Source organism: Rhinolophus sinicus, linkage group LG04, assembly GCF_036562045.2.
Source record: "Rhinolophus sinicus isolate RSC01 linkage group LG04, ASM3656204v1, whole genome shotgun sequence".
NCBI classification, from domain to species: Eukaryota; Metazoa; Chordata; class Mammalia; order Chiroptera; family Rhinolophidae; genus Rhinolophus; species Rhinolophus sinicus.
The window spans coordinates 180097937-180115312 of NC_133754.1; the positions used below are offsets into that span (position 1 = coordinate 180097937).

A 17376-nucleotide genomic window follows, 5' to 3' on the forward strand; every position below is an offset into this window, starting at 1 on the left:
ACAGATGATTGGATAAAGAAGCTGTAGTATATATACGCAATGGAATACTACTCTGCCATAAGAAAAGATGAAATAGTGCCATTTGCGACAACATGGATGGATCTTGAGATTATAATGCTAAGCGAAATAAGTCAGACAGAAAAAGTTGAAAACCGTATGATTTCACTGATATGTGGGATATAAACCTGAAAACAACAAAGGAACAAGACCATCAAATGAAGAAACAAAAACTCATAGACACAGACAATAGTTTAGTGGTTACCAGAGGTTAAGGCGGGGGGCAGGAGGTGGTAGATGAGGGTAAAAGGGATCAAATGTGTGGTGATGGAAGGAGAACTGACTCTGGATGGTGAACATACAATGTGATATATAGATGATGTATTACAGAGTTGTACACCTGAGATCTATGCTGCTTTACTAACCACTGTCACCCAAATAAACTTAAAAAAAAAAAAAAAAAGAATAAAACCACACGAAATGAGAAATGTGAAAGGGAAACCAAAACTGTAGTGATGGGAGCTGTATATAAAATACATAATGCGGCCCTTGATTCATTCATTCACGTATTCATTCATTCAAAAAGCATTTTTAAGATCTTCTCTGGACTCAGCCTGAGATGGGACTGAATCACACTGAGAAAGGACCTGAGTTCAGGACTCATGTGGTCTTGGGTGAGTTACCCCCCTCTCCGACCCTAGTCTCATCTGCAGAAAATGGGGCTGTGGTCCCTTCTGAAGTTCCATCACTCCAGGCAGGCCCTCAGTGCTGGGAGTTTCATTCCCTCCCTCTCTTTCTTTTCTGACTTTTGTTGGGCTGTGACTAGTTCTTTCTGGATACAGTGAGAGTAGCAGGTGGGGCTTGACCCCAGGCTACTAGTGCGGAAGACAGTCAGGGGCCTGCAGGGGCACTGCCACACTGCCCATGGAGAATCAAGCAGCCATTTCCTGAGCACCTACCTGCTTCTCCGAAAATAAGACCTAGCTGGACAATCAGCTCTAATGCGTCTTTTTTATATTATATAAGACCCGGTCTTTATGATATGATATGATATGATTTATTATATTATACCCAGTCTTATAGTAAAATAAGACTGGGTCTTATATTAATATTTGCTCCAAAAGACGCATTAGAGCTGATTGTCCGGCTAGGTCTTATTTTCAGGGAAACATGGTATTACCTGGGAGGCGCCAGGCCTGGAGCTCTGTTTACTTTGTCTCATTTCAGTAGCAACGCCTCCCTTCTCAGAGCCCCTTGGACCAAACATCACCATCACCGTTTCCACTTTACAAAGGGTTCAAAGCAGAAGTCACTAAGAGGACACCCACCTCTCAAACTGTTCACATCAGTCCCCTTAAGGAGTGAAGCTAGAGGCACAGAGGAGTGAGCAGACACCTGTGTCTTTCATTTTTTTAGCCTTCTATACACACATATATATTTTTTGCAGCCAGTATGTAATTTAAAACATTTTTTCAAATTGAAAACATTGGTTTGTGTGCTAGGAATAAAGCTGTGTAGAAATGTGAGGCCCGGATGAAGCACGGAGAGGTCAGACAGACCCAGGTTCAACTCCCCGTGCCTGCTGCAAGACCCACTCCTTCCATGTCTGCAGCTGCCGCACGGTCAGAGTGGGGCTCAGCCCAAGTGAAGAATAACAAGGATGACTGTCCCTGTGTCCTCAAACTGCTCTTTAACATTGTTATGTCCAGGACATTCTAAGAATTTAAAAAATCAAATGAAATGCCATTCAAGTTCTCTTAGGCTGGGGTGTGGCCCTGCCTCCACAAGCCAGATGAGCCCGTAATGGGGTCCCTGCCCGGCCACCCACCCCTGCCCCTCATTCTGTCCTAATCTGGGCCTGGCAGCAGGAAGGTGGTGTGTTCAAGACCTCCATGGTGCTTGTCCCAGGGCCCCAGAGACTTCTCCTACTCTGTAAGAGTCACTGGAACGTGGGAGAGGCCCAAGGGGCCTGTGGGTAACAGTCCCTGAACCCCAGACCTTGGAAGGCAGGCACTGGGCCACCAGCCCACGTGGAGCGGTGTGGGTGGTGGTCAGGCCCCCTGAGCTTCTCGGGTTTCTTGTGGCATCCGGGTCACTTTGCTACACAAACAGAACAGTCTTAGAAAAAAACATGCTAAAAATATAATAAAGTAAATAAGTAAGACCAAATTTCTAGGTCTAGTAAATTGTACTCCAAGAGAGCCAGAGTGAAAGATGTAACTCTGACACCACAAGAATGGCCCAGAAGCCGGAAGCCAGGAGAGAAGAAAGCACCACTGTCTCTTTTCTAGAAAGCGTGAATCCAGTAGTTATGGACTAGTTCACCTGACAATAATTGCCAAGCAAGCTCTGGACAGTTTATCCAGTAGTAGTTTGAGAGTGCTCAGAAAAGGAAGCAGCGATGAGAAATGCCAGCGAGGTCACTGGGCATTAAACCTAGTCGCGCTCTCTTGCCTCTCTCCTTTAATAACCCCAATCCAGACACATCTACCTGTGTTTCCGTAAGGCCTGGGAGTGTTTCTTCCCATCATCTGGGCTACAAAGAAAAATGTCGACTCACCATGTTACTTTAATAACACGGCGAACCAACACAGAGCACTGACTATATGCCAGACCCTGTTCCAAGCCAATACTTGGGAGTTAATACTTGGCATGTATTAACTCCATCCTCAAGCCAAACCCTATGAGGTGAATAGTAATCATTACCCTCACTGAGGATGTCAGGAAAAGGAAGCACAGAGCAGTCAGGTAACCTGCCCAAGGTCATAGCTGGTGGGGTGGTGCAGCCAGATTTGAACACAACTGTCTGGCTCCTGAGCCCACAGGTGCACAGCTGGTTTTACACTGACCTAGAGATCCTGAATTGATTAACAGAGGAGTCTGGAGGTGGGGGTAGAAGCCCGGATTTTACCAGGACTGCCAATCAAGATGCCCCGCCCTCTGTTCGCCAAGGAGTGGGCATGTGACTCCCGCTGGGCCAATCTTATGTTCACCGAGGACCGTGACTGGCTTAGGCTTTTCCTGGATTCTCAGCCCCTACTTCCTGTTCTCGCCTGGCGTGCAAGGTTGCAGTTCTACCCATCTTTGATTCCCCCAGCCCCTTCCCATATGGTCCCGTTTGGCCATTGATGGTTTCTGTTGTTTGCAACCAAAGAGCCCTGCTTGAGGTAGGAGTTCATTGCTCTTCTCCCTCCCCAGATCTGCTCCTAAGGGAGTGGACCCTACCCCCACCCAGTTAGTCCATGATCCTGATCGGTGCAAAATAAGTGAGACTCACTGGTGGTCTCTAGTGATAGACCACAGGGCTCTGCCCTTACCGTTGCCCCATTGATCATCATTTTCACAATTTGGATTTAGAACACAGAAGGCATGCTCATAAAATTTGCAGCTGCCACAGTGCAAAATTAATGCTTTGTGCAATAGAAGCCAGACTACAACACTTTCAAGACTAGATGGCTGGATGGAAGCCAAGAAGATGACATTTAACCAACAAAATGTAAGGTCTTCATGTATTTCCGAAGAATCCATTGTGCAAGTACCAGATAGGGGAGAGTTGGCTAGACCATGGGAAAAAGCTCTCACTGCAGACTCAGTGAGTCACCAGAATAATGTAGCTGTTAAAACACAAATGCGCCTAGTAATACAGGCTGCATTACTAGAGACTGTGTCTAGAAAACAGGAGATGATGGTACCTTTCAACTTGGCCCTTTCAGCCTATACAGAGAGCATGTTTCCAGCTCTGGTCTTGCACTTTAGGAGGGACAATGACAATTACATTGCACTGGGCAGAACCTGAGCCAGTGTAATACTTCTGCTGCCACCACAACAGTGACATTAGTGCCCCAGCCCCTGCCATAGACCACACTCTGCAGGCGCAGCCCCTGCCAAGCATGAAGCCAGACAGCCCCTGATGACCAGGTCCTCTCTACATCATGCGGTGGTCCTGGGCCCCTTGGGGGAGCCTGGCAAAGGGCATATGTGTCTGGGCTCTAAGCTAAAGGGACAAAGGAGTATGTCACAGCCTCCTGCCTGCTGTGAGCACTTACTGCACATCAGGTGACCTTGATGGGCACCATCTCACTACTTCCTCAACAAGGCATCCACTGTGAGTGCCCACATTTTACAGCTGAGGAAACTGAGGCACTGAGAGATCAGGTGGCTTGTCCAAGGTTACAGAGTTGGTCGTTGGCAGAACCCAAGCTTAACCCAGACCTGTGGCTCTAATGCCCCATCTCTGGAGCAAGAGCTCTGACTTAGTCTGGGGCATGGGCAAGGCAAGGCCGCAGGGGTGAGGGGAGTGATAGCTGAGTTAGACTGGAAAGTAAGCACAGGCCAAGGGGTGGGGAACCCTGTGTGCACAGGCCCAGGATGGAGAAATGGAAGAAAAGTCCCTGTGGTTGAGTTTAGGGAGCAAGGTGGGAGTAGGGACAGTGGCAGGATGAAGCAGGAGAGGTGAACATGATGCTTTGGCCCCTGAGGCCCCTGGAATTCATGGTGGGTGGTTCCAACCAGACCCCTGGGTTGAGGAGAAAGATTTTAACCCTAGCTCCACCCCTATTGGCAGAGGTGTCCCTGGGCCTGGTGGACAGGTCTGTCTAAATGGCTCTGGGAATGATGAGCTGGGCTCTCAACTAGGTGGCTGGGGAAATGCCAGATGGGTCACGGGCTGGGGGGTGCCAGCAGAGGGCCTGGGAAGCCAGCTATGGGGGAGCTGTGTCTGGGACCCATGTCTAGGGGTGAGGGGTGGCTTTAGAGGTCCAACTTAGACGGGTCCCTGAAGACTCAATTCAGTGACCTGGGGCCCTCTGGGCATTAGGATGGGGGTGGGGCTGCCTCAAAGCTGCCATTGTCACCCCCTCTCCCGCCTGACTGTCTGGGACCTAAAATAGAGCAGGAGTTCAGCCGATCTCACGAGAAGGGTTTCTGGCAAAGAGGTCTGTGGGGAGGGGTGTGAGTCACCACTGGGAACCCTTGAGTTTGAAGCTCCCAAAGCCCAGCTGCCCCACCCCCACCCCAGGGAATCTGGAATCCACTGAACAGTAGGGCGCACGGTGTCTCAGCCCCACCCCTGTCCTACTGTGGGGAGGAGGCTGGGTAATAGACCCAGCTCTGCCGTAGAGGTGTTGGATGACTGGGCCAAATCTGCCCCATCAGGACCTCAGTTTCCCAGATGTACCAAGAGTCAGGGAGCTGGACAACTGCTGTGAGACCCCTGGAATTCATGGCAGGTGGTCCCGATATAGGTCCCAGGGTCAGACAGGCATGGGATGAAGTCCCATTTCCTTTCCTGTTGGCTGAGTGACCTTGGGCAGGTCCCCTCTCATCTTGGGGACTCAGTTCCCTCATCCGTAAAATGGACAGTGAAACCAAGTCCTGTTCTCCCCCGTTTCAACTTGAGCTATCCAGCAAGGATTCTGACAGCTCCTGGGGCCTCCCTCCACATCCTTAGATGGCACAATTTGTGCTGCCAGTAACGTTAACAGTGACCCCACATCCTGGAGGACAAAAATGGGTATCATTTCTAGTCCTCTCCATGGGAGCTCTTCAGCTCTGCGGTCCAGTTTGGAGCCCTTGGGGGCAGGGATGATCCTCCCCATGGTGCAGATGGAGAAACAGGCTGGTGGAAGGGATCTGTGGGTCCTATGCAAACTGATCGCCGGGGTTCGGTGCAGAGGGATAGGCAGGCGCATTGTGTGGGGCTGGCGTGCCCTCTCGCGGCAGCAGTGCGCGGCTGGAGCTGCCCAAGTCCCTTGTAGGAGCCGCCCACGGTCCTGCCTGCTGCGGCCCCACCTCCCCGGAGCTGAAAACTGTCTCTCCTGGTCCGTCTCCTCCTGACTTCCCAGAGACCCCTATGGCGGCTGCACGCCCCGCCCCGATTGCCATGGAGACCGCTTGTACACAGTTTCCCCCTTCCACTTGCCCTAAGTCCCGGGCCTGCGGGCCAACCAGCGCCCGCCTAGGAGGGAGCCCGCGGGGCTGGCCCGGCCGCTGGCCCATGAACAGCGGGGCCCCAGGGACGCTGGTCGTGGGGAGAGTGAAATTCTTCGGCCGGCACCGCGGAGAGGTGAGGCCAGTGGGCTCTGTCCAGCCTCTAGGCTCGCGGCTGGAATAGTTCCTAGGTTTGTGTGGCGGGAACTCCCGAGTGCTCCCTGGGCTCCAGCTCCAGAATGTGCCCTAGATTCTAAGCTCTGGCTCCCGAGAGGGCTCAAACTCCTGGCTGACTCCAGTGTTCTTTGGACTCAGGGCGTAACAGTAGATTTTGATCTAATTCTGGACTCCAGCTCTATAATGGGCTCTTGGCTCAGAATCTGGTTCTAGAGAAGGTTCTAGCCTCTGGCTTCAGGTTCAGGATTTACAGGGCTCCACAGAGCTCCAGGCTCTTGGCTCTGACTGCAGAGTGGTTCCTGGGTTCTGCGCTCTGGATGTAGAGTGAAGCGTGAAATCCCCTCTCCAACCCCAGGCTTCTGGGGGCCTGTTTGGGGCTGGCCCAGGAGTTTGGGGGCAAGGATGAACAGACAAGTGTTTCTTGCCCCAGAGTAGGACTCCTTGTGTTCTCACTTCAGGTCAACTCTTCTGCCTTCTCTCCCGATGGCCAGATGCTGCTGACAGCTTCGGAGGATGGCTGTGTGTATGGCTGGAAGACCCAGAGCGGGCATCTGCTGTGGAAACTGGGTGGCCACACAGGTGGGGCCTCAGCCAGGATGGGGAGACTGGGGTTCATGTTCTGGCATTTTGCAGAGCCTACCGCACTAACCTGACCATTGAGCTGGGCAGCACGCAAGATAGCCTGGGCAGGGCTGAGGCAGGAGGGAAAGGAGACAGGACCTGATCTCTGGGGCTAGAGCCTTTGACTCTAGCAGACCGATTCAGAGTCTACCACTTAAACAAATTGTTTTAAAAAATGTATTTACCATCTTAACCATTTTTAAGTGTACAGTTCAGTGCTGTTACATCCGTTCACTGTTGTGCAACTAGTCTCCAGAACTCTTTTCATCTTGCAAAACCAAAACTCTATACCCATTAAACATCCTATTCCTCCCTTCCCCAGCCAGCATCTGCCTTTCTGCTGTCTATGAACTGGACGATTCTAAGTACCTTGTAGAAGCGGAATCATACAGTATTTCTCTTTGTGACTGGCTTACTTCTCTTAGCGTGTCCTTAGGGTTCATCTATGGTATACTATGTTTACTGTAATAGCGTCACGCCACCTCTTTGTCTCTTACTTCCTCCTATTTAGAATGGGGCTAATAGTTGCTATCCCATAGGGGTACTGAGATAATGCAAACTGCCTAGTGCCCAGTAGATGTACTCAGTAGATGTAACGTAACTGAGACTAAGAAAACATACAGTAATTAATCATAGGGAATAATGCTATAATAGGGAAAATCCAGGGGAGCTCAAAGGAGGCACTGAACCTAGGCTGGGCTGTTGGAGTTTCTGGGAGGCGCCTGCATTTGATTGGGTATTGATTTTCCAAAGGGGCAAATAGGGGCTGGGTGTTCCAGGCCCAGGCGCCCAGAAATTTCTAGGTGGATGGTGAGGGTTAGGCGAGTGAGGACAGATGACGTAGGCGGAGGCTGGAAGGATCAGCAGGTATCAGACTGCGAGCCGGAGGTGGAGGACATGCCCCGTTCCCTGACCACAGCCCCCTGCTCCAGGCCCCGTGAAATTCTGCCGCTTCTCCCCTGACGGCCGCCTCTTTGCCAGCACCTCCTGTGACCGCACCATCCGCCTGTGGGATGTAGTAGAAGCCAAGTGTCTGCAGGTCCTAAAGGGTGAGTGGGCTGGATGGGACTAGGAGCCAAGATGGCAGCCCGGGGGTCCCTTTCGGACCTTGCTGTGTCCTGTGCCACCTCACAGGTCACCAACGGAGTGTGGAGACGGTCAGCTTCAGCCCTGACTCCAAACAGCTGGCATCGGGTGGCTGGGATAAGCAGGTGGTGCTCTGGGAGGTGCAGGTATGTGGAGGGATAGCCAGACAAGAGGCCTGGGATCCAGATGGGACACACACCCTCACCCTTCACACTGGTCGCAGAAAGGTCGCCCCATCTTCCCTACTGCCAATGTCCATACCTGGCACCCAGGACCCCCTGGCATCCAGCTGCAGCTACTTCCCCACACACATCAGCTCTCATGCCCATGAGGTTCCCCCTGCCGGGAATGCCCTCTCAAGGCCTGGAAAGCCGCACGGGCTGTTGTCCTATTACCCAGGTAGCCCGGTAAGGAGGGCCTGGGTCTGAGCCATCTGCTGGCACTGTAAAGCTTCTGGGCTGCCCTCCGAAGCTCAGGGATCTTTCCTTCAGTCTGGCCGGATACTGCGCCACTTAGGAGGACACCAAGACTCCGTCCAGAGCAGTGACTTCGAACCCAGCTCAGACTGCCTGGTGAGCCACACCACCTCTGCCCCTAAAAGTTGAGTGGGAAAGTGGGTGCCCCACCCATTTAGGGCTGAGCAATGGTTAGAATTCTAGACCTCGACTGGGTGACTGCTCTTCTGAGCCTGTCCCCTTGTCTGCAAGGTGGGGATTCAGCAGGGTTTGAAGTGGTGCCTGCTTTCTGAGTCTGCTCAGCTAGGAACCAGGAGGGCGGGCGTGGATTGGCTGGTTCATGCTCATGGCAGCTGCCTGCAGGCTACTGGCTCCTGGGACGCTACCATTCGCATCTGGGACCTTCGGACAGGGACCCCAGCCGTCTTCTACCAGGAACTGGAGGGTCACAGTGGCAACATCAGCTGTTTGTGCTACTCAGCCTCTGGTCTCCTGGTGAGCTGGGCTGCCCTGAATTCTAGGCCATTCTGTGGCCCAGTAAGTGTGCAGACTCCAAACGCATGGGCTTAGAGCTGTCTGCTGTCTAGGCATCTGGTTCCTGGGACAAGACCATCCACATCTGGAAGCCCTCGACCAGAAGCCTGCTTGTCCAGCTCAAGGGCCATGTCACCTGGGTGAAGAGCATAGCTTTCTCCCCTGATGAGCTGCAGCTGGCCAGCGCTGGCTACTCGCACATGGTAACCCCACCCCACCAGGCCTCTCTCCCTGGCAATCTCCTACCCACCAATGTCCTCCCTACCAGAACCCTCAGCACTGTCCAGAGGTCCACATCCCTATTTGCCCTAAACAGTAGAGTGCCAAGGGCAGCACTCTGCGCTGCTCCATGTTAGTGACATTTTTATGACAAATAGCTTCGGGGGAAAGGAAATTGTATTGCACTCAATTTTTGCTTCAGATATTACGTTGGCCATATTAAATACACCTCCCAGACAACAAAGCCCAGATCAAGAGGATAAGATGCTGGCTAGGGCTCATCCCCAAGGTGATTTCAAGGATGCTTTTGTGGTAGGCCTCCCTGTCTTTCTGCTTGATTTTGTTTCCAGGTCAAAGTCTGGGACTGCAAAACAGGAAAGTGCATTGAGACCCTGAAGGTAAGGCCTGTGGCCATAGCACCCAACGGCAGTGAAGGCCTGCCAAGAGGCTGGGGGTAGGCAGGACGTGTATCCCCCAAGCCCACTGACATGTTTTTGGCAGGGAGCCCTGGATGTGGCCCACGACTGCGCCTTCACCCCAGATGGGAAACTTTTAGTGTCTGGAGCTGCTGATTAGGCAAGACGCCAAATCCACTGGCATGATCAAAGCATCCACAGCCTCTTGAATGTAACATCACCACGCATGGCTCTCAGATCTCATGCCCCTTGCCTCTCCCTGCCCAAGGCCTATGAAGCCTGGCAGAATGAACTTGTGAAAGGACAGTCAGGGCACTTCCACGCCACAGGCCCAAAGTAACCGTAAGAGCACCTAACAGATCCCTGAGGCCAGGACTGCCACGGACCCACACCAGCCCCTCTCTCTGGCACAGTTAGCTGAAACCCCTGCAAACACAAAGCAATGTCAGCCAGTTTGTGCTTTATTGACGCTGTGATGCTCAGGCCTTGACCGCATACTTCCGCAGTGGGTACAGCCGCTCCTTCCGCTGCTGCTTCTTGGTCTTCAGGTTCTCTTCGTGCTTGTTGAGCCGGCGGCGCATGGCACGCGTTTTCTTGGGCCGAAGATCCAAGGGCTTGTACTTCTTGCCCTGGGTGACGGAGAGCAGGAGGAATCTGAGGACCAGGGTTTATGAGCTTCTGCAGTAGCTAAGGAAGCCCCAGAGGTTGGAACTAAGGTGTCAGGAGGGCACTGGGAAGCCCTGGGAAATGACTAAGGTGCATGGCTGGGCTGGGGAAGTTAACTTGTAGACACGAGCGTAAAGAGCTGTCTATGACACCCAGCCCAGTAGGGGACTGTCAACATGGGACTGGAGACAGACCGAGATGTAATACGCAGGCCATACACCCCGCTACTAGTTCATGTAATTCTCCCAAGTTCAAGGTTTGGGGGAATCATCCCCATTTTTAAAAAGTCTGTTGAGTTACAGAGCTGAAAAGCCCGTAAACCTGTCTGAATACCAGTAAAGCTATGGAGGAACTGGGGTTTGCACCCAATCACCCAACTTCCTACTTGTTCTCTTTCCACCTACCCGACTTCCTGCCATGGAGTCAACATCACAGCCAACCCAGTAAGGGGCACATGGCATCCACCAAGTCACAGCAGTGGGGGGGTCCACTGTTCTGTTGGCTTAAATTACGCCAGCTGGTGTGTATGGGAGGGCTGAAGGCGGTACTCAGTAAATCTGGAGGCTGTGCCAGCTACCTGTGGTGTTCCCTGTGACAATGTTCCCATTTAACACGAGTCCCAGAGGGAAGATCTGGCTTGGCCAAGGTCACCCTGCTCAGGGGCAAAGCCCCCTTTCCTGCCCTCCTGCTCCCAGACCTTTAGCATCTCTCCATCTCTGGCTCCCACTAAGCGGGTCTAGACTAAGGCAGCTCTCATGGTCTCTCCTTTGTTCTGCAAAGGTCTCTGGGGCGCTCTTTGGCTTGAGGCCCTGTGCTGGGTGTTGGCTAGGTGACAATTAGACCTGGTTCCTGCTCAAGGAACTCCCAGCACGGTGGGGAAGACTAAACAGATAACAAATGGCCCATTGGTGGGGAGGTTTCACCTAGCAACTGGTAAAAGCCTCGAAAGCGATCAATGTGGACACCAGTTGAAAGGGGAAGAAAATGGTGCACAAAAGCCCCGAAGAATGACAGCACAGGCTCTTTCTGGAAATAACCAACAGCCTGGGTGGCGGGGTGAGGCACAGGACAGAGGACTGCAGAAAAAAACGCTAAGCAGATGAGGGAACCTGGAAGCATTTCCATGCTTTGTCCACTCATATCCCTCACATCAGATGACACAGGTCAGGACCTCGTGCCCCTTAGAACTCTGCTGCCCAACAGTGGCTACTAGCCCCACGTGCTGTTTACATTAAAAATTCAGTCTTCAGTCATCATAGCCATATTAAGTGCTCAACAGGCACGTGGCCAGGTGACTGTACGGGACAGAGCAGATAAGTGGACACACCTATCACCGCAGAAAGTCTACTGGACAGCGCGGACACAGGCAGAGACCTTACTCCCACCGAGTGGTGCCCAGCATGGGTGCACTCACTGGACGGTGGCAAAGACAACTCTTCCAGGCACCACCTCGGACTGGTCCCCTCAGAGCCTGATGAAAGCTTCTGACCCACTCCTCAGAAAAATGCTCCCAGACAAAAACACATACATCCAGGGGTGGCAGCACGACCCCCCTGCCACCTCACATGACAGTGTCCCCTGTGAAGCTAGCCCAGGCACGCCCTCTAGTTATTCAAACACTAATTTGGAAGTTGATGTGAAGCCATTTTATAGGTGAATTAAAGCCCCTAATCAGTTGACTTAATTAAGAGATTATCCTGGGTAATCTGGATGGGCCTGACAAAATCAGTTGAAAAGACCTTCAGGGAGGGCTGAGGTTTTCCCCAAGAAATCCCACCTGCGGGATAGCAGCTTCAACCTGTGTCATGAGTTCCAGCCTGCCCATGAGCTTCTCTTGCGGACAGCTAATAAGCAAGCCCCACAATCACATAAGCCAATTCCTTATAACAAAGCAAATGTCCACACACACATATAGTCTCCTATTGGTTTGGCTTCACTGCTTGAACCCTGATAAGACTAAGGGCCAGAAAATGCACCTGTTGAAATCTCCCAGGAGCACTCAATCCACTTCTCCCCAAGACGTGGTTTGGAACTTAGGCCCAATCACTCCATTAACTGTAGGTGACCCTGAACAACTTAACCTCTCTACGCCTCGAGGTCCTGATCCCCAAAACAAGACTGTTAGGTGCTTGGCAGTGACTGACAACACGGTGCTAGGCAGACAAAATATTTCAGTCAATCCTCACAGACCACCCCAACTCACTCAGCTGGTGACACTGCATCCAAAACTCAAGTTTCCAGCCAGACTCCCACCACACTGTTGATTTCTTGACAACTGCAGCCCCGAAGAAATGCAGTGTGCATGCCAAATGCTAGTGGAAGATGCTGGAAAGAAGGCGAACCCATCCACAAGCTGAGAAGGCTCTAGAAAGCCCAACCGTGTCTGGGCAAAGCCCGGCCCCCAAACCCCAGCAGAAGAATCTCTTTATACTGATCCCCTCGCCAAGGGAGGGCTAGAACTTTGCTCTCTGAAGCCAAGCACCCACACACACATACCCCCACTCACCTTGTAGAATTTCCTGAGGTTCTCTTTCTGAGTCTGGTTAATGACGGTGAGAACACGGGCGATGGATTTACGAACAACTCGGCTGCAAAAACAGAGACATCAGTTAAGACACACAGCGCTCCACAAGGCACCTCGTGTAATTAAGATCAGAGCCTGATGCAGACCTCACAGGGCAGCGCTATTCCCCACCAGCTCACCCATGTTCACCCAGGAGACACCTAACCCAGGCCGGAAGGAGGGTGTTCTCAGGGTGAGGCCTGAGAGACTGGGAGATGGGCATCCCAGGAGTGGGAACAGGGAAGGGCTAGAGTGTCCAGTGCTTCTGAGGAGCTGTGAAATGTTCACTGAGAAGGCTTAATAAGGAGTGGTGGAGGGCAGATCAGCAAAGCTCTTCCACCCCAGGCCACACATCCCAAGGCTATGAGCTGTCTGGAAGGAATCATGCTACAAGCTGGGCAACTAGGGTAATCTTAAGGACTTACCGCAGGGGCTACCTGGGAGGGGGAAATGTTATGGGGGAGAGGGGAGCCTGAAGCTAGGAACCAGCTGGAGACAGGTGAATCTGAGTCATGTTGATTAAGAGGCAGCTGGGGGACAAGAGGAGGCTCACTCAGCAGACGGCTGGTAAACCTTGTCTTGAGGATTCAGCATGAATCTTGCTTAAATGTTCCCAAGCTCAACCAACCCCCTCCCACCACCGTAGGAAGGGTGTTGAGGGCCCATTTTATAGAAGAGTAAAAAACTGGGTGTTGAGCCAACATGCCGTAGGGTAGGATGTGGCAGAAATGGAATTTGTGCCCAGGTCAACTGACTCTATTTACCCAACGAGGGGAAAAAAAAACAAAAAACCAAACGCTGATGGGAGGTAAAGAAAAAGGTCCAGTTAGGCTTTGGATGGCACGATTAAAATGAGTCTTTGGGGACACCCAGTTTTACCTCCAGCCAAAGAAGACAAGGGCACTGAGGGCAAAAGGACCCCACGGTCAAAGCCAGAGGGTCTCCCGCACGGCTAGGCGTGAGCAGGTGATCCCGGAAAAGCTGGTTAGGAGGGCATAACCACAGATCCATTGAACGGGCACTTAAACAGACACCTCCCTAAGACAACCTCAAATACCCTGATATACACTTATTCCATCCCCCGCCCAGAGAGGCCGCGGCCCGTCACTTACATCTTAGAGAGTTTGGAAGCTGCGCCACCAGTCACTTTGGCGACGCGTAGCTGGGACAGTTCCACCTTCAGGTCGTCCAACTGTTTCAGCAGCTCCTCCTTCTTCTTGCCGCGAAGATCTCGAGCCTTAATCTTGGCCTGCGTACCAAGAAAGGGTCTAGATTAAACGCCCGGCGGCGCCGTCTACTCCTCCGGCGCTCGTCGAGGCCTCCCCCACTGGCCACCCTCCCCCCGACCTGCGTTACGGTCAGCCCCAGGGGGGCGCGCGCCTCGCCATCAGCATCCCCACCCCAAGCTTGCTACGAGGCCGGGCCGCTATCCCCATTCCGCAGACTGTAAGACCGAGGCCGCGGCAGCACGCGCGCGCGCACCTTTCCTAGTCGAAGCCGGTAGGAAGGAGGAAAAGACCGGTTTGAGTGGCGCTAGGTCACTCCGCACGGCGCTCCACAGGCCCAACTGGCAGATGGGACCTCAGCGTTCACCCTGCGCCCTCCACCCCAGCTCCCGAACCCGGCAGCGCACGGATGGCACCCGATTCCACAGCCCTCACCATGGCTGCACAAATCACCAGAGCCGCCTCTCGCTCGCAGAGAAAGAGGAAAAGGGGCTGACCTCTGCAACTACTGCCGGGTGAGGGCGGGCGCGGCCAATGGCGTCGCAGAGAGGGAGCCCTGGCCCCACCCCTTCCGGCCCCCGCCAACGCCGCGAGGAGCACCGTGGTACAGCCCGCCCAATCCCTCTCTGTAGTCCCTGCTGCTTCCGAAGACCCCGGAGGTTACTTGAGTCCGTCCTCACGCGCTGAGCAGAGCAGTTGAGGAGACCAAAGCCTGCCCGGGATGAGAGGCAGTTTAGCAGAGATGGCATAGGATTCAAATTCGTCCACTCACTCAGTCATTTATTTATTCATTTACTCATTCATTTATTGGGTAAATCTTTGCAGGTCGCCCAGTTTGTGCTGCTCTGAGCGTGGCACCTGTGTTCAGGGAGTGGAGGAGATTAGGTTTGAGGGTTTTCAAAAATGAGTTAACACGGCCCCAGCCTCAGGAATTTAAAGTCCGAGGTGGGCGGGGTCAGACAGCTCTAACCCAACTCCATAAATGTTTTAGTGGAGGCAGCCATGTGGCCGGGGAACGAGCATTCATAAGCCTTTTTATTTAGTGAAACTGACCGGTTTTCAGATTCTTGCTCTGTTGCCTGGTGTTAGCTGAGACTCGGCAAATACCTTCCCCTCTTTGAGTCTGTTTTCTCATCTGTGAAATGAGGTATTTATGAGGATTTGGATGCTATCACCTGGAAAATTCTTATCGCAAGACCTGATGCGTAACAATCGCTCAAAATACCGCTATTAATGTTCCCGGTGAAATGAACATTTGAGTCGGGCCCTGAAAGTTAAAGGGGAATTCACAAAGCAAGGAGGGTGCTCAGGCTTTCTGACACAGCAGTTTTATTGTTGCCCCAACCAGCAATCAGTGCTTCAGTGTCACTCCATTGCCATTAACAAAAACATACCAACACCTCTTTGAGCTCTAGTTAATGCCAGATTGTCCCCATGTTGCTATCAGGTATCACTTCCAGGGAGCCTTCTCTCACCCCCTTCTGGAGTTAATGATCTTTAGCTTTGGAATGAATTGGGACACAACCTGTCTTGTGTCCCAAGCTTTATGTGCAATCCTGTCTTTATCCCCAGAGTTCAAATGTTCATGTATTGTCTCCACAGCCAGCCTGGAACTTCTCTGGGGGCAGAACCATGGTTGACACCTGGTTTTCCTAGTCTCCAGGACCTGCATGTGGATGCTTGTTGGATGAACGAATGAATGAGCCTTACCCCAGACCACAATGAGAGACTTTTAGGAAGTGGAAGGATATGGGAAGGAGAGGGCAGACGGAGGGCAATGTTGGCATGGATTAGTTTTAAATGGAAATTGAATAGTGCATTGGGTCTTTGCTGTCACATTTCCCAATTGCTTATAGTTCTATTAGAGCTACAGTGTTTCCCCGAAAATAAGACCTACCCCGAAAATAAGCCACAGTTAAGATCTCAGCCAGATACATTTAGTTCGTTATGATATTCCAGAAGATGACATGACTGTATTTGAATAAATGTAGATTGTTGTACATGAAAAAATAAGAAATCCCCTGAAAATACGCCCTAATGGAGCAAAAATTAATATAAGGCCCGGTCTTATTTTTGGGGAAACATGGTATACAATTGTGTACATCTTTTCTGGATTTGAAGTCGTCTGTGATTCCTGTTCCTCTTACATGCCACATCTGAGCCAGCTCCTAATTCTGTAGCCTCTGCCTTCAAAATATACCTGATCTCTTCCCACCACTCTATTGTCACCTGCCTGCCCTGAGCTACTACCATTGCCTGTCACCTAGACCATTGGTGTCCTCTTAAATGACCTCTCTACTTTGGCTCTTGCTCCCATGTGTTCTCAACACAGCTGCTAGAGGAACCCTTTCCAAAGTTGAGTCAGATCACATCACTGCTCTACCCAGAATTTCCAGGGCTGTCCCATGTGAGTTAAGATCACATCCTTTCCTCAGCCTGCAAAGCCCTATAGAATCCCCTCCACTTCCATGTTCTCTCTCTCTTCTGATCCAGTATGGCCTTGCTGTTTCTGGAATACACCAAGCCTGCCGTGCCTGAGCCTTTGCCTGGCTCCCACCTTCACTTCCTTCAGGTCCCTGATCAGTGTCACCCCCTCAGGGGGACTTCTCTTGACCACTTTAAGGTACTCACTCCCAGGCCCTGCATGTTTGTTTATTTCCCCCTCAGCACAGTCACCCTACCATAGTAGAGGTTTTTAAAATTCTGCCTTCCTGACTGGAATGGAGGTCCATGGTCATAAGCAGGTACATTATTTCATTCACCAGTTTATTTGGCGGCTATTTCCTTACTTGTAAAATGGTCATTTCTGGTGTAAAGTTCCCCCTGACCAGGATGTTCTGGGGACACGAATTTCTGCTGTCTGGTGGCCTGCCTGGGTCACAAAGATTTCTTCCAACATATGGAGCTGAACGGCAGACGGGCTTTGCCTGTTTCCAGGACCCCTGAGACTTTTATTCAGCACCTATTTCCGTACTGTAGGAGTATCTTTAGCATCCAAGATACCATATATACCATAGTCTGGTATATTTTTCGATCTGCAGACACAGTTCAATGAGAAATATTCAAATCAATAAAAACAAGTCACATTTCATTAACTACTGGCCTTTATTAAAAAGAGTACTATTATATGAAAACACGGACCCAGTTTAGTCTAAGGCTAAGGCCCATTAATGGAACCCTTCAAGTAACAGCCCAGGCACTTAATCCTAGCACCAGAGTCGTCCTTGACTGTGCCCTACCCCCTCCCATCCCCACCACCTCAGACTCTGGGCTTCCTACCAGGATATGCTCTCCAGCCAGGCACGACTCCTTAGCTCCCAGGACCTCGCCCTTCTTGCCAGGATGGTGGCCACAGGATCACCTTCATCTCTGCACCCATACACGCAGTGCCACCGCACCCTGAAGTCCAAAGGTCTTCATTGTCTTGTCAGCACCCTAGATACACTTTGAACGTCCTTAAAGTCTCCTAGTCCATTAACAACAGGGTC

General features: G+C 51.8%; 2 protein-coding genes across 5 annotated transcripts; one reads left to right on the forward strand and one right to left on the reverse strand.

Annotated features, from left to right (window-relative positions):
- Positions 1-5883: 5883 nt before the first annotated feature.
- WDR38 (WD repeat domain 38) lies at positions 5884-10476 on the forward strand. 4 transcript variants are annotated; one of them, XM_074331002.1, is made up of 9 exons: positions 5884-6061; positions 6594-6681; positions 7656-7772; positions 7858-7955; positions 8301-8381; positions 8568-8759; positions 8852-9001; positions 9368-9415; positions 9519-9722. In XM_074331002.1, the coding sequence occupies exons 1-9, from the start codon at positions 5993-5995 to the stop codon at positions 9591-9593; spliced, it is 918 nt and encodes a 305-aa protein (XP_074187103.1). In that variant the 5' UTR covers positions 5884-5992; the 3' UTR covers positions 9594-9722. The 4 variants fall into 4 exon arrangements, with proteins under 4 accessions (XP_074187103.1, XP_019584103.1, XP_019584108.1 ...); XM_019728544.2 differs by having other exon boundaries at positions 5886-6061; positions 6561-6681; XM_019728549.2 differs by having other exon boundaries at positions 5887-6061; positions 8628-8759; positions 9519-10476.
- Positions 9877-14436, reverse strand: RPL35 (ribosomal protein L35). Its single transcript, XM_019728550.2, has 4 exons — positions 14324-14436; positions 13775-13911; positions 12606-12687; positions 9877-10062 (listed from the first exon to the last, which is right to left on the reverse strand). Exons 1-4 carry the CDS (start codon positions 14324-14326, stop codon positions 9913-9915), a joined length of 372 nt encoding a protein of 123 aa, XP_019584109.1. The 5' UTR covers positions 14327-14436; the 3' UTR covers positions 9877-9912.
- Between the last annotated feature and the right edge of the window lie 2940 nt (positions 14437-17376).